General features: G+C 46.8%; 2 protein-coding genes across 3 annotated transcripts in view; one reads left to right on the top strand and one right to left on the bottom strand.

Annotated features, from left to right (window-relative positions):
- Nucleotides 1–1,781: 1,781 nt before the first annotated feature.
- Nucleotides 1,782–4,865, bottom strand: PTF1A (pancreas associated transcription factor 1a). Its single transcript, XM_078856482.1, has 2 exons — nucleotides 4,160–4,865; nucleotides 1,782–1,942 (listed from the first exon to the last, which is right to left on the bottom strand). The coding sequence occupies exons 1-2, from the start codon at nucleotides 4,863–4,865 to the stop codon at nucleotides 1,782–1,784; spliced, it is 867 nt and encodes a 288-aa protein (XP_078712608.1).
- A 13,880-nt stretch (nucleotides 4,866–18,745) lies between these two features.
- The window catches only part of MLLT6 (MLLT6, PHD finger containing), a 28,078-nt gene continuing 22,587 nt past the window's right edge, over nucleotides 18,746–24,236 (top strand). For both annotated transcript variants that reach the window (XM_078883571.1, XM_078883500.1), the window contains exons 1-3: nucleotides 18,746–18,773; nucleotides 19,679–19,937; nucleotides 23,218–23,297. In XM_078883571.1, the coding sequence (XP_078739697.1) occupies nucleotides 19,829–19,937; nucleotides 23,218–23,297 (189 nt within the window). In that variant the 5' untranslated portion in view covers nucleotides 18,746–18,773; nucleotides 19,679–19,828. The remainder of the gene's footprint in view (nucleotides 18,774–19,678; nucleotides 19,938–23,217; nucleotides 23,298–24,236) is intronic.

The raw sequence follows: 24,236 nt of genomic DNA, 5'->3' as shown, positions 1-24,236 counted from the left end.
GGGGAGGAGGGGGAGGAGGAGGGTGTGAATCGCTTCATACCTCGACCAGTTTGCCTTGTTGCTGGGGGGCGAGGGGTGATGTAACTCGGGGGTGAGAGGCGTGTTCATGGTTTTGGTAATGCTCTCCCCGCAATGCACGTGCAGCTTAATGAACTACGATCCTCACTTTCGTGGCGCTGCTCGCTTATCACCGAACGCGCCACGATCTTGTTCGTGTCTGTGAGGCTCAGAAATGTTTGAGCCTGACCGCGTGTGGTGGTGGAACGGGCCGACCGCGTGGCTGTGCTTGGTGGGTGATCAGCAGAGGCAAGAGCAGCAGCATCTGTTGTTGTACTGTGTTCATGTGTTACCACGTTTATGCTCAACGTTTTAACCAACCCGCATTGACCGGCGTGGTGAAGTAGACTAAACTATAAACTTTTATTTTATTTTGACAGGAAAGGCCCACTTAGCCATATAGCTCTCTTTTTCAGAATCGATTTGGCCACAAATGATAGCCACAACGAAGTGGCTTACCACGTGGAAATGTAAAACAGCCAAATATTCTGAACGCGTGATGTTGATTCTAAATGTGGAGGGAAAAACTGGAGAACCCGAAGAAAAATCCACGCGACCACGGGGAGAGAGACACGCAAAGTGCAAATATACAGCAGGCGTCAGGCTTGGGATCGAACCTGCAACCTCCTGTATACCAGGCAAGGTAGTTAACATCTCGACAAAGTAAGTATGCAGTGGTGAATTGAGAAAATTGCTGCACATGTGCGTGATGGAGTCGAGTCAGTTTTAATAACGCGAGACAATACGGTCAATTTCATCACATTTTACAAAGTAATTTATACAGTTCTTGTAATACACAATTGCATTCTAGCAATTTTTGTATAAGTTACTACGGTACTTATAGAATACAGCCAAGACTGAGCGTCTCCCTGTCACTGACGGTCCCTGAGACATTGTTGGACACTCCCCATTTCTATGCCAGGGGCTGGTTCATCCAAAATATAACCATTCCCGATGTCCCACTAAGTTAGTCTCATTTATCCACCCCGTGAGGATGACGATAATTCGACTCGCGACCTGGATTTGAACTCGCGAGGTTCACGTTGTACCACACTACCATTTTAATGGAAAATGCATTCCACTTGGGTTGAATTTTCTCTGAAAGCATTTTTTGTCTAATGGCTTAGTTGCAATTTTTATCATCAAAGTGATTAAACCAAAGTCCTTAAACAGTAGAACCCCTCTTAACGACCACCCCTGCTGTTAACGACTAATCGCTGTTGTAGGTACAGTAATATTACTGAATGCATTGATTAACCATGTTTTATTTTAAATATGTGTTCATAATGTTGTTAGTACCTTTATGTATTCATATCCATTGTTTGCATGTTATAATAAAGCACGTTTTTGGGGTGAAAAGTGTAACTTTCGATGCTATCGCAACGAATGAACCCTTTAACCGTGTATTCCCTATACTTGCTTAACGACCAAATCGCTTACCGTAATGACCGGTTTCTTGGAACCAATTACCATCGTTAAGAGGAGGGCTTCTACCGTAACTAACTTTTAGTGACTTAATTTGCTGCCCGCAGCGGCGGTGGGCCAGTGGTGAAAAATCCACACTTTCAGCAGCGCGGGAACCAGCCTATCCATGGTGCCAGTCCATTCCACAGGGTCACCCGTTTGTCCACCGTGGGTCAGATCCCCGTGTACGCGGTTGGAGGGATGAACGCCGCGCGTGCGGGCAAGGATGCCCGGGGATTCGCACGTGGTGGTGGGGGCGGTCACAGAGGGCCTTCTCTCGGCGCGTCGGCACCCTCCGGGGAGCGGGGATCCTCAGGGGTCCAGACCCGGGCCGTGCGGACCACGTGTCGCTCTCGGCGCTGCCTCTCGTCCGTCCAGGAGAGTGAATGTCCGGCCAGCGGGGTGAGACCCGGCGACAAACCTGGGGGAGAGAGAGCCGCGGACGGTGACGATCAAGAGACAGTGAGCGGGGGTTGAGCGGGAGGCAGAGACGAGGAGAAAGAGGGGGGAGGGATGGAAGGAGCGACAGTGTACTGGACATCTGTGGAAAAGAGTTTATAGGTTATCGGATTCCTCCAGTATGAATATATATTCTGATGCTGTGTGGAGATGAAGGGGGGGGTGGGGGGGGCAGAGTGATGAAGCGAAACAAAGGGTTATGGACGTGTATTTGTCAAAGTCTTGAAGGTATTACTTCTTAATCAAGTTACGTTTATTTTTCTAGCCATGCGATCGTTTATCCCCCCATAATATATCAACAAACGCACAAAATAAATATGTATAGTAAACACTATCTAAATAAATATCACAGAGTAGTCTAATATTCAGAACAAACTTCAAACGCACAACTTATAAAGACGCAGAGTGGCAGAACAGACACAGGTTCTCCGCGAAACCACCATACAGACTAAATTTCGATTTAAAGCTTTCGTGACTGCAGGGATTCATCTTCTTGGTTCTTTCGGTAAAGTCACGTAGAAGGGAAATAATAAAGTAATACAAATAAAACATAATAAAAATAATTCTCACGACGTTTCGGAGGCAACACAAGCTTCCGTCTTCAGGTGGAACCGTCACAGCACGATAGCTGTATCAAGTAAGAGCTTGTGTTGCCTCCGAAACGTCGTGATAATTATTTTATTATGTTTTATTTTTTATTATTTTATTATTTCCCTTCTACGTGACTTTACCGAAAGAACCAAGAAGACGACACCATACAGACTGTTGGGGCAAGTCTTGTTCGTGGCACCTGTTGCGGCCAACACTGAGCATGGAGAGTCGGTGCGGCCAGTACATCGCCCTGCCCGCCAATGTGTCCCGTGTTCATAGCTCTACAACGCACCAGGTCCTCGTTCACGGCTAAATTGACAGAGGGGATGGCGACCCAGGGCTGTTTCAGATGACCCGCCGCTGATAGCCTCGGCAGGGAGTCTAACGCTGGGTCCACCCGCTCCTCACAGACTCACAGAGAGACAGATACATCCACGCAGCCTACGACCAAATCATTGCGAAACTAAGCAGGCTTGAGCCTGTTTTTATTTTTATTTTATTTTACTTTTTAATGTTTTTTACCTACGTGACTTTACCGAAAAAAACCTAAGAATATGAATCATTGCAGTCACGAAAGCTTCAAATCTAGAAATAAACAGGCTTGAGCCTGGTTGGTACTTGGATGTTAGACTGTCTGAGAATAACAGGTACTGTGGGATTATGCCATTGAATCCATCTGTGCGGAACTTTTTGAGTGATATCTCCTGACATGCGTGATGGGTTTTCTCCAGGCACTCCAGTTTCCACCCAAACGATAATGTATTGACCAAACATGGCCATGTACCAGAACCATGGCTTACTGTCATCCGAGTCTCTCCGGCACAACGAGTCGGACAATATTTCCGTCACCGGCACACCACATTCAGTTTAACACGTAGAGGGCTTTCGCGACTAATATCATCCATAATACAGTTTTTTATGGGTTAGATCGCGTAAATATAAATGCGTCGTTAAACCCGCAACCACCCGACACAGCCAATTAGTAAGGTTTGTCGCGTAAAACAGAACGTGCCAATTCGTTACTAGTACAGCACACCGGTGTGTTGGAGAGCAAATCCACATTTACAATATGTGTACAACGAAATATGGCTGCCGCCTGATGATGCCAGTTGTAATTACTGGCGAAACGTCGTACTCAGCTTGTAAATGTTGCGAATTCGCTCTCCAACACACCGGTGTGCTGTACTAGTAATGCATTTGCATGTTTTTTGCCGTGACAACCCTTACTAATTGGCTGCGTCGGGTGGTGGCGGGTTTAACGACACATTTATATTTACGCGATCTAACCCCGAAAAAACTGTATTATGGACACCACCTACAGTAGAGTAGATATATTCGCTACGGTCTGGGCTACTCGGCACGTACCCAATCTGGTCTAACAGCGACACGGAAAATACGCACTCAAGAATTATAGCCCTGAGCAGGTCTTTCCGAAAAATGAGCCTTGAGACTCGTCAATAAAAAGGACACAGCGAGCCACACGAAAAGATGACACGGGCCGAAACACGCGTGCCGCGAGGAGGAAGAAGAGGAGGAGGAGGAGGAGGAAGATCACGAAAACAGACGAGGAGCAGTCAAGTTCACTCACCGGACGCGCGATGGAAGATGATGATCTTTTTTTGCTGGCACAACAGCGGTTGCCCCGCCTGTGCGCGGAGGGGCCTCTCCGAGTGGACCAGCTCGCCCAGGAAGGAGATGTAGCCGATGGCGAGGCGCAGAGTGTCCACCTTGGATAACCGCTTCTCGTACGGCAGCGTGGGGATATGCGCGCGGAGGCCCTCGAAGGCCGCGTTGATTGACTGCATGCGCCTCCTCTCTCGCTGGTTGGCCGCCTGTCGCAGGTGGGACATGTCGCCGTGGACGCGCGATCTGCGCCTCCTGCCCGATGACCTCCGATGCGCCGGAGGAGCGGACCCATCACCACCACCGCCGCCGCCGTCGCCGCCAGGTGTCCCCACGCCACCTTCGAAGCCTTCCCCCGCGAGCAGAAGGGACCCGGGATCTCCACGCTGCTGCTGTCCATGTGAGTGGTGGTGCTGCTGCTGCTGCTGGCGGTCCTCCTCCTCCTCGTCGTCGTCGTCGTCCTCGGGGTAGTAGTCGCTGAGGGAGTGCGCGAGGTAGTCTACGCTGTCGCACATGATGAGGTCCACTTGGTCGCGCGGCGACGAGGAGCCGCCGCCGCCGCCGCCCTCGTCGCTGAAGAAGTCGTCGTCGTCGTCGATGAGGTAGGAGGAGGAGAAGCGCTCCATGTCCACAAATTGCTCCAGCACGGCGTCCATGCTGCGCGCGCGCATGCGTCTCGACGTGTGCACGCGTGGGTCGGTACACGAGGAGTGTGTGTGTGTGCACACGTGTGCGTGCGTGTGGGTGAGTGCACGTGTGGATGTGTGTGCACACGTGCGCGTGCGCGTGTGGGTGAGCGCAACGTGTGGGTGCGAGCGCACGTGTGTGTGTACACGTGTGTGTACACGTGTGGATGTGAGCACACGTGTGAGTGTGAGTATGAGCACACGTGTGGGTGTGAGCACACACGTGTGAGCGTGCTCGTGTGTGTGTCTGCACACGTGTACACGAGCGGTCGTGCGTGTCTGCGCGTTGTGTTCGCCGCGTGTCTCTGTGTACACACGCGTATCTTGCCGTGCGCGTGCTGCACTCCGTACGTGTACGTACTCGACTATGTGCGCTTGCGTCTATATGCACGTGTGTCTATACCAGTGTACATACACACACACACACTGTGTGTGTGCGCGCGCGCGAGTATATGTGCACCTGTGTATGTACCGCTGCGTGGGTATGCACGTGTTTGATAAATATGCGGGTGCTTTAGTACGGCGTGCAGGCGGAGTGGGTTACTGCTGTTGCTACTGCGTCAGGTTTGTGAGCAAAGCCAACAGGTGAACTTAGCGCTCACGTCTCGATGTGTAACGCACGGTTCTAGACGTCGCCTACAAGTGTAATGGTACAGGTGTGAGAATAATGTTGACCGGGTGTAGGAGGTGCGGGGTGTAGGAGGTAGGAGTGGTTCTGTTGGAGGGTGGCCCGTTTCTGAGGGCACGGCGATGCGGGGTCTCGTTAGTAGAGAGTGGTTCGGATCCGGATGGGACGTGGTCCCCCGTTGCAGCACCGGTGCAGGTGCGGTATGAAGCCCCGGGCTGTTGCGCGTGGCCTCTTTATCGGTCCCCGGGTCTCGGGTCGCGCGCGCGCGCGCGCGCGCGCGCACGTGCGATTCACGAGTCACGAGCCAATCGGAGCGCGCGAGCGCAGCGGGGGTTCCTTCTCCCACCTCTTGCCCACCTGCTTCCCCTCCCTGCCCCCTCCCCTCTGTCCCCCCTCCCACCTCTCCGACCCCCCCCCACCACCACCACCCTCATCACCCTCCCACCACGGCTCCTTTTCTCCCCTCCCCGATATCCACGTCCCACCTCTTCCCCCCCCCCCCACCCCCCCGACTCCTTATCCTCAATCCCCCACACGTCGTCCGTGTCTCACCACCTGCCGTCTCAGTCGCAACTTTCCGCCGATTTTGCGGCGGAAATCGACGGGGGACTTGTTCGAACAAGAACTCGCGATTCGTCCAGTCCGGGTCCGATTCAGCCGTGTGATTGAAATCGCATTCATAGCTTGTGATGATTGTGGTGGTGATGATGATGTTCAAATGGGCGCCACGGTGGCGAGATGTTAACTACCTCGCCTCGTATACAGGAGGTCTTGGAGTTCGATCCAGACACTGACGCCTGCTGTGTATTTGGGGTTTGCACGCGCTCCTCGTCGTCGTGTGGATTGTTCTCCCATTTTTATCGCCACATTTAGATACTTTTACGTGCGCTTTGATTATTTGGCTGAAATCAATTTCTGCACGACGAGCCACTTCGTTGGGCTATCATATGTGGCCAAGTCGCTTCTGAAAATAACTATACAGCTCGGTGCGGGGCCCTCTCCGGTAAAATAACAACAAAAAGTTTTAAAAAAAATAGTCCAATCTCCTCTGCTGCCTGCCATAGGCATTCACTCCCCGCTCGCAGCCTCCCGTGCTGCTGGCTCCCTGTCCGTGCTCAAGTCCAGAGTTAATCTCCACGAATGGATTGCGATGGTGAATTAAGCCGCCTCTATTTAAATCGAGGGTGATTTTAAACGACACTGATCTTATCAAGGATATATAGCGCTTTCGTCAAAGCGCTTGACAATAATTAATTATAACATTTTCATTAGTTATTGACTGATGGGGAAAAGTGATGGGGTTTGAGTGTTGGGGAGGGGAAGGGGTGGCAAGGAAGGGTGGTGATAGGGGGAGGTTAGGAAGGGGACTGGGGGAGGATGGTGAAGGTTTTAAGGATGCGGACCGGAAGATTTATAGGGATATGCTCTTGAAAAAAGATGAGTTTTAAGGCTCAACTTTGCGAATGTGATCCCAACCTCGCCCGCGCGCATGAGGCTTCGTGATGAATTAAGCGTTTGAGGTAAAAACCCACCAACCACCACAGCGCGCGTGGGTCTGTTGGTGGAACAAGATCTTCATAACACGTACTCTAAGTAACTCTATGGGTCTCTTTGTGTGTATGCGTCTACAGCATATGTCAGTATAACCCCGTGAGTCCGTATATATTTCGGTGTTAAAACGGAGCATATAAACCGGTAACCGTTTCGTCATTAAATTACCGGTTCCAGTAACCGATCACCGTTTCCAGTGGCATGTTGGATATTCATGGGACGATCACGTGTATTTCTCAAAAGGTCAAAGGTCGCGAGAGGACCCTTGCCTCATCAGGAAACTGCTGGCCAAGGTGGTCCACGAAAAGGAGCCCATGAGGGTATTTTTGGCCTACTCTTCGATGCTGACCAGACGTCTTGGAAGAAACTATTATCTTTTGATTCAAAGCTTTCGTGACTGCAGGGATTCATATTCTTGGTTCTTTCGGTAAAGTCACGTAGAAGAGAAATAATTAAATAATACAAATGTAAAACAGTAACAATTTCACACCTGATGATGATTGCTTGTGTTGCAGTCGAAACGTCGTGAGAATTATTTTATTATTGTTTTATTTTTATTATTTTATTATTTCCCTTCTACGTGACTTTACCGAAGAACCAAGCATATAAACTATTATCTGTTTTACCAGTTAACGCCCAATGAGCCATGTAGCTCTTTTTCAGAAGCGACCTGGGCCACGAATGATAGCTCCACGAAGTGGCTCATCACGTGGAAATGTAGAGCAGCCAAATATTCTAAACGCTTGATGTTGCCAAATATATAAGCGCATGATTCTAAATGTGGAGGGAAAAACCGGAGGACCCGGAGAAAAAAATCCACGCGACCACAGGGAGAGACATGTAAACTCCAAATATACATTTCGATGTAAAGCTTTCGTGACTGCAGGGATTCATCTTCTTGGTTCTTTCGGTAAAGTCACGTAGAAGGGAAGTAATAAAATAATAAAAATATAACATAATAAAATAAAAATAAAACATAATTAAATTTCGATTTAAAGCTTTCGTGACTGCAGGGATTCATCTTCTTGGTTCTTTCGGTAAAGTCACGTAGAAGGGAAGTAATAAAATAATAAAAATATAACATAATGAAATAAAAATAAAACATAATTAAATTTCGATTTAAAGCTTTCGTGACTGCAGGGATTCATCTTCTTGGTTCTTTCGGTAAAGTCACGTAGAAGGGAAGTAATAAAATAATAAAAATATAACATAATGAAATAAAAATAAAACATAATTAAATTTCGATTTAAAGCTTTCGTGACTGCAGGGATTCATCTTCTTGGTTCTTTCGGTAAAGTCACGTAGAAGGGAAGTAATAAAATAATAAAAATATAACATAATGAAATAAAAATAAAACATAATTAAATTTCGATTTAAAGCTTTCGTGACTGCAGGGATTCATCTTCTTGGTTCTTTCGGTAAAGGCACGTAGAAGGGAAGTAATAAAATAATAAAAATATAACATAATAAAATACAAATAAAACATAATACAATTTCGATTTAAAGCTTTCGTGACTGCAGGGATTCATCTTCTTGGTTCTTTCGGTAAAGTAACGTAGAAGGGAAATAATAAAATAATAAAAATAAAACATCATAAAATAACTCTCACGACGTTTCGGCCACAACGCAAGCAGCTGTCCTCCGGTGAAGAACAGGTCTGTCGGGAAGACAGCGTCTGAGGACGGCTGCTTGCGTTGTGGCCGATACGTCGTGAGAATAATTGTATTATGTTTTATTTTTATTATTTTATTATTTCCAAATATACAGCAGCAGGCGTCAGGGTCGATATCTCAACCCACGACCTCCTGTATACCGGGAGAGGTAGTTAACCACCTCGCCACCGTTGGCGCCCACATCTCGCACTGCGTCAAGAGGCCCACGAGGTGGCGATGCTGCTCTACCCAAAAGGGAACCCACGGTGTCGATAGCGCTGCGGCTGTTCGGTGGCCAACGCGGCTTCTGCACAAACCAAAGGGGTTTCCTCGGTTCTTTCGGTAAAGTCACGTAGGTATAAAATAAATTAAACCACGACGTTTCTTGCTGTGGTTGTCCCACCTGATGACGGACGCTTGTGTTGCGCCCGAAACGTCGTGATTTAATTTATTTTATACCCACGTGACTTTACCGAAAGAACCAAAGAGTATGGATCCCTGCAGTCACGAAAAACTTCAAATCTAGATTGGGTTTCCTCGGGTTACGAATGAGGGCGACCGCCCGGGCCCCGCGCTTTGGGGGGTGGGGGTAGCTGTGCTTCATCGTCACGGTTTCAGATGTATATACTTACGGTATAGTTTTAAAGGCGTCGGGGGCCCACACAATGTGGCGAGATGTTATTTCAATCGCCTGGTATGCAGGTGGCTGCGGGTTCGATCCTGATGCCTGTTGTTTATTAGAAGTTTGCGCGTCTCTCTCCTTGTGATCGCGTGGATTTTTCTTGGTGTTCTCCGGGTTTTCCCTTCCACATTTAGAAGTATGCGTTCAGAGTATATGGCGAATAATCCACTTAATTTGGCTATAATTTGTGGCCAGTTAGCTTCTGAAATAGAGCTATATCGTTTAGTAGACCTTACCTGGTAAAATAAAAACGGTTTAAGTTTTTTAAATAGTTTAGTGTGATCTGCCCCATGCCCCGCACCCCGCACCCCCGTATGGACTGCCCTGGTCACGCCGACCACCGATGCTAGCGGGACTCTACATAGCTTCCAGACCGCCTGCAGTACACTGCTTCTAGATTTGACGGAGACTTGTGTTGCCTCCGAAACGTCGTGATTTATTATTTTATTTTATTTCTATCATTACTTTTATTAATTGTAATTTCATTTTTTACCTACGTGACTTTACCGAAAAAAAACCTAAGAGTACTCTACATTGCTGCTCGACATATCCCCGAAGCGCCCTACGCCCCTACACGGCCCACCTGACACGCAACGTTTGCTAAAGTTGACAGGTTTATTTGCGACCTTGAAAATGACCTCGACAGGACAAGCGATCTCCCGCGTACCCAGCTGTCTCTCTGCCTCTCTCTCTCTTGGGGACTTTGCTGCAGCGTTAGCTCACTCGGCTTCCACCGTGCCCCCTGCCTCTATTGTTCGCCGAGAAGAGATCGACACTCGGACGGGGGGTCAGCGTGGGATTAGAGAGACACGCACAGGTAAGATCGGCGTTTGGGCTGGCAAGCGAGGGGGGTGCTCTTACCTCTGTGTTTATATTCTTAGGTTTTTTTCGGTAAAGTCACGTAGGTAAAAAATGAAAATTAATCAAAGTAAAATAAATAAAATAAATACAATAAAATAAATGTGTTTATCTTGATTTGATCTTGATTTGAAGCTTTCGTGACTGCAGAAATCCATACTCTTTGGTTCTTTCTGTCTTTGGTTCTTTCTGTCTTTATCTCCGTCCAACCTGTCCATTGCACCTGAATTAGGGGAGCCGATTCCTTACAACTGGCAGCCTTCCGTGCTACCGGCCACTCACCTGTCTGTTAACGTTCATTCATCACGCATAGCCAGCAAAAGACCATTGCGCAAAAACGCGTGACCTCTTAAGACGACGTTCGCATTAACTTCTGCTGCCATGCACCCGGCGTCTCGAGTGATTTGTTTGATCCACGGATCACGTGGGGGGAGGGGGGCAACCACGGGGATGGTGCAGTTCGTTTCAGGGTCGCAGTCCACTTGGAACATCAACCACAAACTGAAATGCGCCATTTAAACAACAAATTTTTTTAAATTTTATTTTACCAGGTAATGCCCACTGAGCTATACAGCTCTTTTTCAGAAGCGACCTGGCCACACAAATGATAGCTCAATGAAGTCGCCTATCGCCACGTGGAAATGTATATCAGTAGCCAAATACTCTAAACGCGTGATGTTGATTTTAAATGTGGAGGGGAAAAACCGGAGGACCTAGAGAAAAAATCCACACGACCACGGGGAGCACATGCAAACTCCAGATATACAGCAGGCGTCAGGGTGGGGATCGAACCCACGACCTCCTGTATACCAGGCGAGGTAGTTAACATCTCCTAGCCACCGTGGAGCGATGCTGGAGTTTGCGCGTCGAGACGGGCGACGCATCCAGAAGGTGATATCAGTCTCCCTCGCGAACTAAAGCTCTCGATGTCGCTTAGAATTCCCGAACCTCTTTAAAATTCAATCTTGATTTCAAGCTTTCGTGACTGCAGGAATCCATACTCTTTGGTTCTTTCGGTAAAGTCACGTAGGTATAAAATAAAATAAATCACGACGTTTCGGGCGCACACACAAGCGTCCATCATCATCCCACCTGATGATGGACGCTTGTGTTGCGCCCGAAACGTCGTGATTTATTTTGATGATGGACGCTTGTGTTGATTTTTTTTGATGATGGATGCTTGTGTTGCGCCCGAAACGTCGTGATTTATTTTATTTTATACCTACGTGACTCTTTGAATTCGTGGCTTCCTCGCTGTCCCGGGATTGTTGCGTCTCCTTTAATCCATTGCTGGGCTGCCAGGTCCTGAAACTCTCCCCCGTAGTGGGCGCTTGTCCCGACGCGACCTCTCCACTGCATTACACAATCCCCTATGACAGGGGTGGGGAACGTCCGGCCCGCGGGTCGTATGAGGCCCGCGAAATCATTTGAGTCTGGCCCTGTCAAGGCAACCGCAGGCGGGACTCGAAATTCAATAAATCTCGGAGAAACCCTGGAAAAGCAGTTGCGGGTAGCAACATCATCAATACCAGCTAACATCACACGCCTCACCAAAGAGAAGCAGTTCCAGCCATCCCATTAGGGGTGAGTTAATTAAATGTTTGACCAAATATAACAGGCTATTTTTAAAGTTGATAATTTTGTATGGCCAGCGAATTATGTTCTAAATATCCAAATGGCCCTTGGCAGAAAAAAAGTTCCCCACCCCTGCCCTAGGCCAACGGTTCTCAACATTTTTTGGCCACGACTGTATTTTGCTTCTTGAATTTTGTTTTCAACCGAGTAACCCCCCCTTTGGTTCTGATAAATAAATGTAAGAATAACGAACATCAATATTTTTACCAATTGTCCATTTTCCTAGTAACTGCAAGCGGATAAAAACAGATTTTCTATGGACGCCCTGCATGCGTGTGAGGTAAGTTGTTCGCTGGGTACTTTGTTTACTATCAATGAGTTTAGAAAGGTTTGTATTTTTGTCGGCTACAATATAGATTTACAATATATCGTAGTTATTTTATACCAGCAGCTTCATACGCGATTATTCACCAATGACTGCCATGTATTTTATAATTTCACACATTTATAAATCAGTTCACGTCGCCCCTGTGACATTGACATGTAACCTCCAGGCGTCCACTGAGGACACCTTGGGCCGAATCACTGTCCGGGTTGCCTCAGGAGAAAGTCATCAGGTGGGGAGGTCTGACGCCAGGACTGTATTTTAGGCTCCTCTCTCCCCGCGTGGGTCTAGTGGTCTAATGGTGTACGAGGTGTGGGGGGCGTAGGTGCATCTTGTTTATTTGCTGATTGCGTTTTTGAGCCAGCTGTATAAGAAACAACTTGTTTACCAGGTAAGGCCCACTGAGCTATACTCGTTTTCAGAAGTGACCTGGCCACAAATGATAGTCCAACGAAGTGGCTTGTCGTGCCGAAATGTAAGTGTGAAAGTCGCAGATCAGAGGAAGCGTCACCAACCTTTTTGCAGCTTCTACACCCGTCAAGATGGGCTCTGCTTCTGCCACAATGTGACCAGTCTGTTCGAGGTAATCGGAATCGCCTATAACCAGAATGAGTGGCGCCTCTTCATTGACAGCTCATCCAGAAGCCTCAAAGCCGTGCTGCTCCATCATGGTAACAAGTACCCGTCTCTTCCCCTGGCTCACTCGGTGCACCTCGAAGAGGATGACAACAGCATCAAGACCTTGCTGGATGCCTTGAAGAATGATGAGTACACTTGCAAGGTTATCGGAGACTTCAAAATGGTGGCATTCCTGATGGGTCTCCAAGGCGGTTTTACCAAATTTCCCGGCAATCATTAACTTTGGGACAGCAGGGACACCAAGGCACACTACCAAAGGCGGGACTGGCCACAGCGGGACCGAGTTCTCTGTGGGGTGGAACAACGTCAAGTGGGATCCACTGGTGGACCCCCGAAAGGTGCTGATGCCACCACTGCACATCAAATTGGGCCTTGTGAAACAATTTGTCAGCTGTTGAAAAGGAGTCGGCAGCCTTCAAGTACCTTCAAGACTTCTTCATTAAGCTGTCTGAGTCGAAGGTAAAAGCTGGTGATGGACCACAGATAAAGAAGATCCTGGAGTGAAATTAATTCCCCAATAAGCTCACTAGTAAAGAGAAAGCGGCTTGGAACAGCTTTGTCACAGTGGTTCGTGGCTTCCTGGGCAATCACAGGGTCGAAAACTATGTGGAGCTGGTTGAAACTCTGGTGAATAACTACGGCACAATGGGCTGTAAGATGTCCCTCAAAGTCCATATCCGTGATGCTCATCTTGATACATTCAAGGAGAACATGGGAGCGTACTCGGAGGAGCAAGGCGAGCGCTTCCACCAGGATATACTGGACTGGAACGCCACTACCAAGGACAGTATAACGAGGACATGATGGGAGACTGCATTTGGTGGCTGATTCGTGAAAGTGATTTACAGTATAATCGTAAATCTCGAAAAACTACTCACTTCTAAATATTTTGTCGTAATTTTTGTATTACTTTAGTATAAATACATGTTAATTTTGATTCATATGTTTTTGTATAACTTTGTGAACGACAAGACACAAAGTTGCCCGTTTTCTCATTGAAAATATGTACATTTCAAAATATCAATGTCCTGGTCACAAAAGCAAAGTTTTTGAGGAATAATAGCCATGTTCTATACTTTTTAGGCATAAGCAATTAGGAAATAACACTTACTACCGAGGAACAAATATTGTGTTACACTGCTATCATTCCGTTCGCGTTCTACAATACGTTCATTCATGGGCGGGTGACCACTACGCGCAAGAAAGAACAGGTGCTATAGGCTTCGTGGCCTGTAGAGGGTTGTGCCGGGAAAAAAATCAACCACTAAAATTCTCCCGAGGGATCCTTCGAGTGGAGGATCTTTCGCCAACAGTGGCGTGAGCAAGGCCATTTCTGGGTAGCGCCTTTAACGGTTAACAAGAAGAGCCATTTTCTTCGAATTCCGTGAAAAAAAAATAAATATTTCAAGAACCGCAATACATGTGAATACAAGACGACGGTTCTTCACGAATAACGTCAACCCATATTTTTTTCATTACTATTTTAAGAACAGCACACGCGCATGATTTGCGATGCCGCATTACAAATCATTGTTGGGCTTTTAGACGTCCAGCGTTTATAGAAAATAATTAGGAGGGAGAGAGGGGGGGGTACTAATAGGGGGTTTCCCCTTTTTTCCGGCAACAAACCTGATACATTTTGCAAGGAATCATGTTTACATTAACCACAATACTTGCAGTCAAATGCAAACAAAAAACAATACTCTGATAATTTATGCATTGTCTTTGAAACTGATTGGTCCACACCAGAGACAGCTTTCTTTGGAGCCTCGTCTCATATGGTGTTCGACCAATTAAGAATGACGCCAAAAGGCGCACAGTTCCAAGACAACGCACTACCAGAGTAATGAGGGCTCGGGTGAGCAGCTACGTCATGGGACCTCCTTTGCCAGTACCAAAATATACTAATAGGGGTTTTCCCCTTTTTTAAATCCTTTATATTAAGTTCGCTTGCTTGCTTACGACCGTGCAAATCTTTCGGTCGTTTTTTAACCCACTTCCGGTGATCCAATTGAGCTGACATTTTCCACACAGACTCGTTGTGCGTGACAATAAATGTTCGTGATTAAATATAATATTTTTAGGACAAAAATATTATATTTAATTACCAATTGCTTAATGGTGCAATGCAATCATCTGACCCATAGGTGGCAGCCATCTCAAGCCAGAGGACGACAGGACTCTAGCCGCCACGCATATAAAGGATTTATAGTGAAAAACTTTGTTTTTACGGGTTATACTTGTTTCTGGCATATTTGGTACTGGCAAAGGAGGTCCCATGACGAGAGGGAGGGGGTGTTAAATTTCTTATTTCTCGTGTCGGGAGCCCCGTGCCAAGTCAGCGCCGTGGGTTCTGGGGTGGTTGCCTAGGCACACGTGCGCCACTCAGTGGCTGGTGTCACCGTCGGGGATTGTGTTGACTGAATGTCCCCATGTGGAACAAAACAACTCATAAAACGCGTGCTCGTGAAGCGCTCGCACGCTTGGAGATAGACAGAAATAGGAACACGCGGCTTAGAGAACACGCGCACGTTAAAGACATGCATTTAAACTGTTCAAGATAATTCAATACGTAGGCTTTCGCGACCAATAGCATCCACGAAATTGGGTTTTTTGGGTTAGATCGCGTAAATATAAATGTGTCGTTAAAACCGCCACCGCCCGACAGCCGACTAGTAAGATTTGTCACGTAAACAGAACGTGCCAATTCGTTACTAGTACAGCACCACCGGTGTGTTGGACTGACGTGGTTAGTGTTATGGATAGTCGGACAGAGTTTTAATCGCTCGCGCATACACGCAATATGCAGATGCCCGTGTGGCTTGTCAGACTGCCTAGCTCGATAAATCGAATTCACACCCAGGAATCTACACAAAGACCCCCCGTATAGCCTCCACAGACTGTTGGGGCAAGTGCTGTAGGCGATCAGCACCTATGAAGGTGGGCACGGCACAGGAGGGGTTGGGTGGCCAGCACCTTGAACTTCTTTCGCACCGTACGTAGCCAACCGTGATAATGGGAGGTGCACACGGACTCACAGCTTTAACAGTCGTCACAGTGACAACAAGCAACGACTACACGTGTCCAGTGACAAGACAATTCCTCCAATGTGCACCTAGGTGCGTGTATGTGCAGCGATTAGCGCGCTGCACTACGAACCTGAACACCCGGAATCGATTCCCGCTCACGGCCAACACCAGTGACGATTATTATCTGAACCGGTCCTGGGCCTCCCGTAGGTTGACTCAGCATCAAATGAGTACTTGGTGCGGTGTGTAAATATATCCACTCGGAAGACAAAGGCGGTCGGGCGTGGTGTTGGCCACCCACCCCCTCGTGTGCCGTGCCGGCCTGCATAGGTGCTCGCTAACAACACTTGCCCCAAGTCTGTTTAGGATATACGGGGGATCTTTGTCTTTGGCTGCACGTGACACACGGTGGTAATATTGGTGAGGACACTGCGCCACGTGGGTTCGATTCCCGGCCACGGCTAACATCAGCGGCGAATATGTGAACCGGTCCTGCGCCCTACCATAAAATAAGTACCTGATGGTGTTAATTCTAGATTTGAAGCTTTCGTGACTGCAAGGATTCACACTCTTAGGTTTTTTCGGTAAAGTCACGTAGGTAAAAAATAATAATAAAAAATAAAAATTATAGAAATAATAATATAAATAAAAGTATTAAATACAATTATTTATATTATTTTAAAATAAAAATCATAGAAATAATAATAGAAATAAAATTATTTTTATTATTTTCATCATTTATTATTTATTTTTATCTACGTGACTTTACCAAAACAACCTAAGAGTATGAATACCTGATGGTGTATAAACATCACTGGAGAGACAAAGGCGGCCGGGCGTGGTTGTGCCCCGCCCCTCCGGCCTTCTTAGGTACTCGCTGGCTAAAATATAAGTTAATAGCTCAGTGGGTTTTACGTGATAAGATTTAAAAAATATATTGTTCAGTTTTATTTGTGTGTATATATTTTATAATTGATTTGTTTACCTTTCCTATACTTTGAACTCATATCGCGTGTTTTTGTATTGTAAATTCTGACAAGCCCCTACTCGACATGTGTGAAAAAGAGCTTTATAGCTCATCGGATTCCTCCTGCAGTGTAAATACAATATTCTGATTCCAGTTATTGGGGTCTGGGTGGTTCTGCACGGGCTCACAGCGCCACCCGGCGGACCCTGTTGAGGATCTGCACGCAACCATCGCCTGGTTTATGACGTCGTTCCCACATTTGAAATGAAGTCAATTATAGTTAAAATACGGTATAACACCATGTGAGACTAGGCTCTAAGGAAAGCTGTCTCGTGTGTGGACCAATCAATTTCAAGAACAGTGCATACATTATCAGAGTTGTGTTTTTTGTTTGCATTCCGACTGCAGGTATTGTGGTCAATGCAAACATGACTCCTTGTAAAAAAGGTGTCAGTTTTGTTGCCAGATAAAAATGTAAAAAACAATTATCATACGGTATAACAAAACTATGAACTATTTTTTGTATGTTACCAAGTAAGGCCCACTGGCTATCACAAATGATGGCTCGACGAAGTGGGTTGATCGTCATTGCGTGGACATTTATAGCAGCAGCCGAATACTCAGAACGCGTTGATGTTGATTCTAAACGTGGAGGGGAAAGGGGCCGTCCCTAAATGACGTCACGCGATTTTGGACTATTTTGACCCCCCCCCTCGTCACACGGTGTCACAAAGTCAGACCCCCCCCCTCAACTATGACGTCACAAAGCTCTGCCCCCCCCCAAATAAAACATGCTTCAAATCGCTTTAAACTATTGTCATTGTAGTGCGTATTTAATGTGGCGCTGCACTCTGATATTGTAGGAGAGAACATTTATTAAAAAGTCTATTTAATTAAGTAAAACGTCTTGTCGCTATTTATTTAAAGTTGCGCATTTTGATGTGACGTCACATTTCTCAAACCCCCCCCCCTCGTCACACATCGTCACAAATGTCTGACCCCCCCTAGGTGCGTGACGTCATTTATGAACGGCCCCTAAGAGAAAGCGAGAGACGCAGGAGGCATTTCAGTTTCATTCATTTCATTTATTTGGTAGAACCCTGTGAGCTATTCGGCTCTTGAATCGGGTGCAACCGCAACAAACAAAAACATGAACAAGAAAAATATCTTAAAGTGACTTTGTGCAAACAGAAAATCCAAGAAAAGACAGCAAAATATTGCAGAAAAGGCACCGTACACCAACGCTATGTGCAAAAATCCCAGTGGGATGCCAGTCAAACAACAACAACCACAAGACAACTTAGATTAAAGCCATCAGTCTAACGCCGTACTACAACAAACAAACATGCCCAAACCAAAAAACTTTCGAAATCATCAAAATAAAGTCATAAAAGCAATGTAACAGTGATCATAGGAACTGTCACCGAATTTCCACAATAAACGCCATAAACCACATGTACCACCAAAACCCTGTAGCCATAGCTGGCTGCATGAGTCACTCCACAACAGTAGGAGCATCAGTCGGAGTATCAAAAACAAATTCAATGCACCTTTAAGATCAGCACACTAAATCAAAACACAGATCATACTTTGCAGCGGTCATCCGGAGCGAAACATTTTATTGTATTTTAGGCATCAGCGTCGGGATCGAACCCACGACCTCCTGCGGGCCGCCTTGACGTCACACTATTTAAAGCGGCCGCGTCACGTGACGACCGAGACCACCCCCACTCACGATAGCCCCTCCCAACTCCGCGTGATGTCACGAGGGCCGCGCGCGCGCGCTCGCGCGCAGGCTTCGTACCACGTGACTTGACCCCCCACCGCCGCGGCTCCTCCATCTCCCCTCCCTGATACCCCCCCCCCGCTTTAAGCCGGGTGACGTCACGAGGCTTGGGCCACGTGACCCGCGCGCCCTTCGCCGTCGGTAAGAGGCCGCGCGCGCGCGCGCGCACTCGGGGTCGCGTCGGGAGCCCCGCGTTTCCTAGTTCTCCTGCCGCCGGAGGGGTCACCCGGGGTGGCCTGATGACTAGGCCTCACTGACCTCCCCTCCCCTACCCCGCCCATCCGAGCACAACTCCCGCCGCCAACCACGACCACCGTAACCACCGCGCCGTGCGCCGTAGCGATCGCGACACGTAGAGGGATAGCAACAACGACGACGCAGGGCGATGGGAGTGCGGTAAAGGCGAGGGCGAGTTGAACTCCCACCCCCCCCTCCTCCTCAGCCGCCCCCCACGTGCCCGCCTGGCCCAAGAGGCCACCGTCACCATTGTGGGGGCAATGCCGGCGCGGCCTCTCTCCCTGCGTGGCGGCGAGGGTTTAAACTCCACCCGCTCCTCTCTGTCTCTCGGTGTCTCTCTACGTCTGTGTAGGTCGATGATGCGTGTTGTTGTGTACGTGGCTCCCCGAGCGAGACTTGCCCGCGTGTTGCCGCGTTCGTTTCTCGGCGCCGTCCCGATGCGCCGCCACTGCTACTGCTGCCCCTCTTTCGACTTTTTTCTGCGTCTTATTTTCTGCTTCCGTGTTTCCGTGCGTTTCTTTCAACGCGCGTCTGTGTGGCTATACCTCGTGAGTGTGCCCCTGTGTGTGCGCCTCGCTGTCGCGCCGTGTCTCTGTATACCTGCGTGTGTAACTGCTTGTCTCTGCGTTCCGCCGTGTTAATGCCTTTCCTCCGCATTGCCATGTGCGTGTGACGTTGTCAATGTCCAGCCTGTTTTTGTTTTAATCTGCGCGCGCGCGCGTGAGACTGACTGACTGACTGCGTCTGCTGCGTTGACACTATTGTTGTTGTGGTTGTTGTTGTTCTCTGTCTCTTCTCGTGCCTCTTAGCGGTTGGACCGCGTCGGCACGGACGCGGCGGCGGCGGCGGGAGGAGGAGGAGGAGGCGGACACGACAGCTGCGCTGGCGGCGCAGGCTGCGCTGGTGGTGGCGGTGGCGTCTGGACGGGGCCCGCGCTTGGCTTATTGGGCCCGAGCGCGATGAAGGAGATGGTCGGCGGGTGCTGTGTGTGCTCTGACGAGCGAGGCTGGGCTGAGAACCCGCTCGTGTATTGCGATGGACACGGCTGCAGCGTGGCCGTGCATCAAGGTGAGGATGCGATGTCGGTTCCGCGGTTCGCCTGCCCTCATTCCCTTTAATGAGGTCCTCTCGCGTTCTACTGCAGCAGAGGTTTTTCGAACTGGCCACGTGTGGGATGCGTGCTTTCACTGCCACCAGATGTTTTCACTGCTGTGACGTTGGCTTGTGGTTACGGTGCGAGTTAAAGGTTCATTCATGAGAATATTCCATGCTGGCTATTAGAAACTAAACTATTTTGCATTATAAAGGTTTTCTTTGGGGTTTTATCGCGTAAATATGAATGTGTCGTTAAACCCGCCACCACCCGACACTGCCAATTTAGTAAGGTTTGTCACGTAAACAAAACATGCCAATTCGTTACTAGTACAGCCCACCAATGTATTGGGAGAGCAAATCTATAACATTTACAATCTGGCATCAGGCGGCAGCCAGATTTGTGGTGGGTATAACGACACATTTATATTTACGAGATCTAACCCAAAAAAAACTGTATTATGGATGATATTGGTCGTGAAAGCCTTCGTGTTAACTTTTTTTTAAAGGTAAGTCCCACGCAGCTATATAGCTCTTTTTCAGAAGTGACCTGGGCACAAATTATTTCTCATCGAAGTGGCTTATCACGTGGACATTTATAGCGGCTAAATAATATAAATGCATGTTTCTAAATGTGGAGGGAAAAACCGGAGGACCCGGAGAAAAATCCATGCGACCACGGGGAGAACAGGAAAACTCCATATATACAGGCTTCATTACAAACACCAGGCAAAAGTAGATTATGTAATTCATTTGTGTTTGTTGATGAGACCGAGAACATACAACTGGCCCAGTTTTATGCTGCAGAAAAACATTTGTATGAAATGCCCATAGACCAATGGACCGCATCGATTTATGTTCTGTATTTGGCGCGACTTTTATATGTTTATCCCTGTGGGTGGTATAGTCCTCGACTCTTCCAGCTCATATCAGACGAGTTCAAAACCATTATCCTTTAACGCAGGTGTTTCTCGCATGATGTCAGGTGACATGATAGACCTCACCTCTATAAAGGTAGTGTAGAGACCCTGCCGAGAGGCTTGTCCGCTATATATATACGGCTAACAATCATTGGCCAGTAACTTTTGTACATTGAGAGACGTGAGAATCTAAGTGGAACATTCCACTTCCACCTTTTTGTCATTGGCCACCAACTCAAGTGAACTTGAGTGTACTCAAGTTGGCCTGATTTCTCCCAGCACTTGAATGACAACTCAAGTTGTGTTGATAACACGGAGTTTCACAGTTTTTTCCCAAGTTACTCAAGTTGTCACATAAGTTAGTTGGATCACTTACGTAGTATGTAAAATTAAATTTTCATTCTGCCTACAATATTTCTTATTCACATTTGGTAATGTACTCCATTTTGGCCAGAATAGTGACATAGAATTCAGGGCAGCCCCAGAGGAGACATGGGGGGACAGTGCCAGAATTGCCAGCTAACTCGCACTCCCATGGAAATGAGAGGTGGTAGAGGGTGGGGGGCGGCAACTGCCCAAATTGTAGACACGAACACTGGATTATTAACAGTAGCATCTGCCGTAGACTTAATAATGTTTGTCAAAGGACACCTAACCTGTGCCTGCCGAATTGTAGTGAATGTGAGAAGTGCATTCAGTGTTGAGTGCAGAACTGACACTGTGTAAACTATACAACACTGTGGTCAGGACGAATCACCAAATACCACTGTTTCGTACCAGTAGTGTGCTACAACAATCTACGTGGTATAAAATTACCGTGCAGACATACAGTCAAATGCAGTTTGTGTAACATTATCTTCATTCGATGTAGACTAATACCGTTCGACAAATTAACGACTGATGGGCACGACATACTGGCGCACACCACTATGGTCCAGAAATTTAGAGGCAAGGGTCTTTGGCTCATCGATATGTTTATTAAACTCCCAAATCCCCTGGGCTGCAAGAGGACCAAGGAGATAACAGGATGGAAATGTGGCTCAAGAACCCTCTTTGTGGACTTGAATTTTCCATTCTTAAGTATGGAATTTCTCTGGGTATTTTGGTCCTTTCACACAGAAACCTATTTATTACTGTGGCATGCTGGCATTAATGTAGTAGTGAAAATGTATATATATAATTTGCATAATATAGTTTTGTATCAATGGGTTCTCACCTAGTATTAAATAACGCTCATGTGTGTACATTTGCAATACGATTCACTGGCTCAATCTTGCCTGACATCTCTATTGTCAGCCTCCAAGTACATGGAACTTCGTATTTACAGTTCCAGTACTGAGGATGATGCATCTTACGAGGCCGTGGTTGATATTTTTACGATGAACAACAAGACGTGCAACTCATTTGCTCTTTCAAGCTGCTCAAGAGATAATCGGAGATCACCCATAATCCTTGACACCGGCCTTAGTCCTAACACCACTTTACTTGCAAACATAACCCAAGATTATTTCTGTATTGTTTAGAAGTTAACATTATGAAGCATAATAGAGGTTTTTTGGTTAGATCGCATAAATATATAAATGTGTTAAAACCCGCCACCACCCGACACAGCCAACTAGTAAGGGTTGTCATGTAAACAGATCATGCCAATTCATCACTAGTACAACACATCGGTGTGTTGGAAGCAACAACATTTACAAACTGAGTACCAAGACCTGATGAAGAGTTATATATATATATGTTTTTAAACAGGCTGTGGTTCATCCTGCCACTTAAAACATTTGCATAAAAAAACATCAGTCTACATACTTTGTTAATTTAACTGGTGACATGAAGGGTACCTGTCAATATATTTTTTTCACAAGTTCATGTAATTTCTTCCTAAAATAATTTCTCTTTCAATATCACTTTCACAACTTTTATCACAAGTGTTGTTGGAATTTGTTCATAAGTATCAAGTAAAATACACCTTCAGAAGACTTAACACAAAATGTGTATTGGACAGATGTGGAAATTCTATTTATTAATGACTGTGACTTTGTTGTGAGATCCAATGCTTGCTAACACGTTCCTGTCCAACTGCTCAGATTGAACGATTGCCCAATGATATAATCGCAATTAATAGTTAATTCACGACACGTTTAAACTGTGGCGTAAGATATTGATAAGAAATTAAAACGTGTAATTAAATCGGTAAAACTTAATCGATGTTTTAATGCACGCTGTGCACCGTAGTTTTATAACCAGGCAGTGTCGTGTTATCTGGCTGGTGTGCGTATGTGTACTCGCGCATGGCCCTCCCCGTTACATCATGCGCCTGCTGCTGTCGTCCGCAGCTTGTTACGGGATAGTGCATGTCCCCACGGGGCCGTGGTTCTGCCGAAAGTGTGAGTCGCAGGAGCGAGCAGCGCGAGTGGTGAGTATGCAAATGGTCCTGCACACTTTTACACATGCATGCATGCTCACCCTGCACATGTGCATGATCGCTCTACATGCATTCAAGACTGTCCACCTACTTACATTAGTAGTGGCCTAGGACCTCAGAATGCTTCTTAATCTTTTGCGATACTTTAGCATTGCTATCGGCATGTAACGATTCAACACCAACCCCCCTCCCCCATTAAATCATTTCTTATTGTCCCATTTTTCTACTGTATTGTTTGTTTTCTTAGGTATTCTGTGTAATTTGTACAACTTTAAAATATTAGCATGAAAACAACAGCATATGTGCATTTTATTTGCATAGAGATCAATGACTGATTTTTGCATGAACATTTTGGTGTCTATCACGAGTGTGAAAAATAGGTACATTTTAACAAATGAATAGGTAGATATGTTATTTGCTTAGTTAAGTAACTGAGCTGCAATACTTTTGAAGAGGAAAACTATTTAATAGCCACTTGTTATCTTTGCCCAGTCTTGGAAAGGGAAATTAATACCATCCTTCTGAAGGAAGGTGTACTTTGTGCCTAAAAAAAACATTGGAGATTTCAGGAAAGATTTTTCTTCTTTGCCAAAATGGATTTTGAACCGTTGGTTTTTCTTCAGGTCACAATAGCAACTTGCGGCACCGCACTTTTATCTTTGGCTTGCCGTGTAGTGCGCTCTGCATTCTGCGTGCATAAATAGCTACTGAAGACACTATTGTGTCTGTGTGCCCGGCCGCGTGGAGGCGTTTTCAATGGGTGACAGCAGGCGATGACAGCCTCCGACAAGAGCCCCTCCTGCTTAGAATGGGTGCGCGAATCAGATTCTTCCCCACTTGCCACGATTGATGCTAACGCTCCCATGCACTGCTGCATTCCACGTCCCTCCATGCAACTTATTCAAGGGTTTTTTTTTGGTACAGTCTTGA

This window comes from Lampetra fluviatilis, chromosome 1, assembly GCF_964198595.1.
Source record: "Lampetra fluviatilis chromosome 1, kcLamFluv1.1, whole genome shotgun sequence".
In the NCBI taxonomy this organism is placed as follows: Eukaryota; Metazoa; Chordata; class Hyperoartia; order Petromyzontiformes; family Petromyzontidae; genus Lampetra; species Lampetra fluviatilis.
Note: the sequence above shows the minus strand (reverse complement) of the source record. Positions and strands in the feature narration are given on the sequence as shown.

What these genes read in the sequence shown, in the direction of transcription:
- PTF1A (XM_078856482.1), bottom strand. Translation starts at nt 4,865, where the DNA reads ATGCGCGCGCGCAGCATGGACGCCGTGCTGGAGCAATTTGTGGACATG. An exon ending in CATCTTCCATCGCGCGTCCG is followed by an intron (nt 1,943 to 4,159) that starts GTGAGTGAACTT and finishes TCTCTCCCCCAG; the next exon opens with GTTTGTCGCCGGGTCTCACC.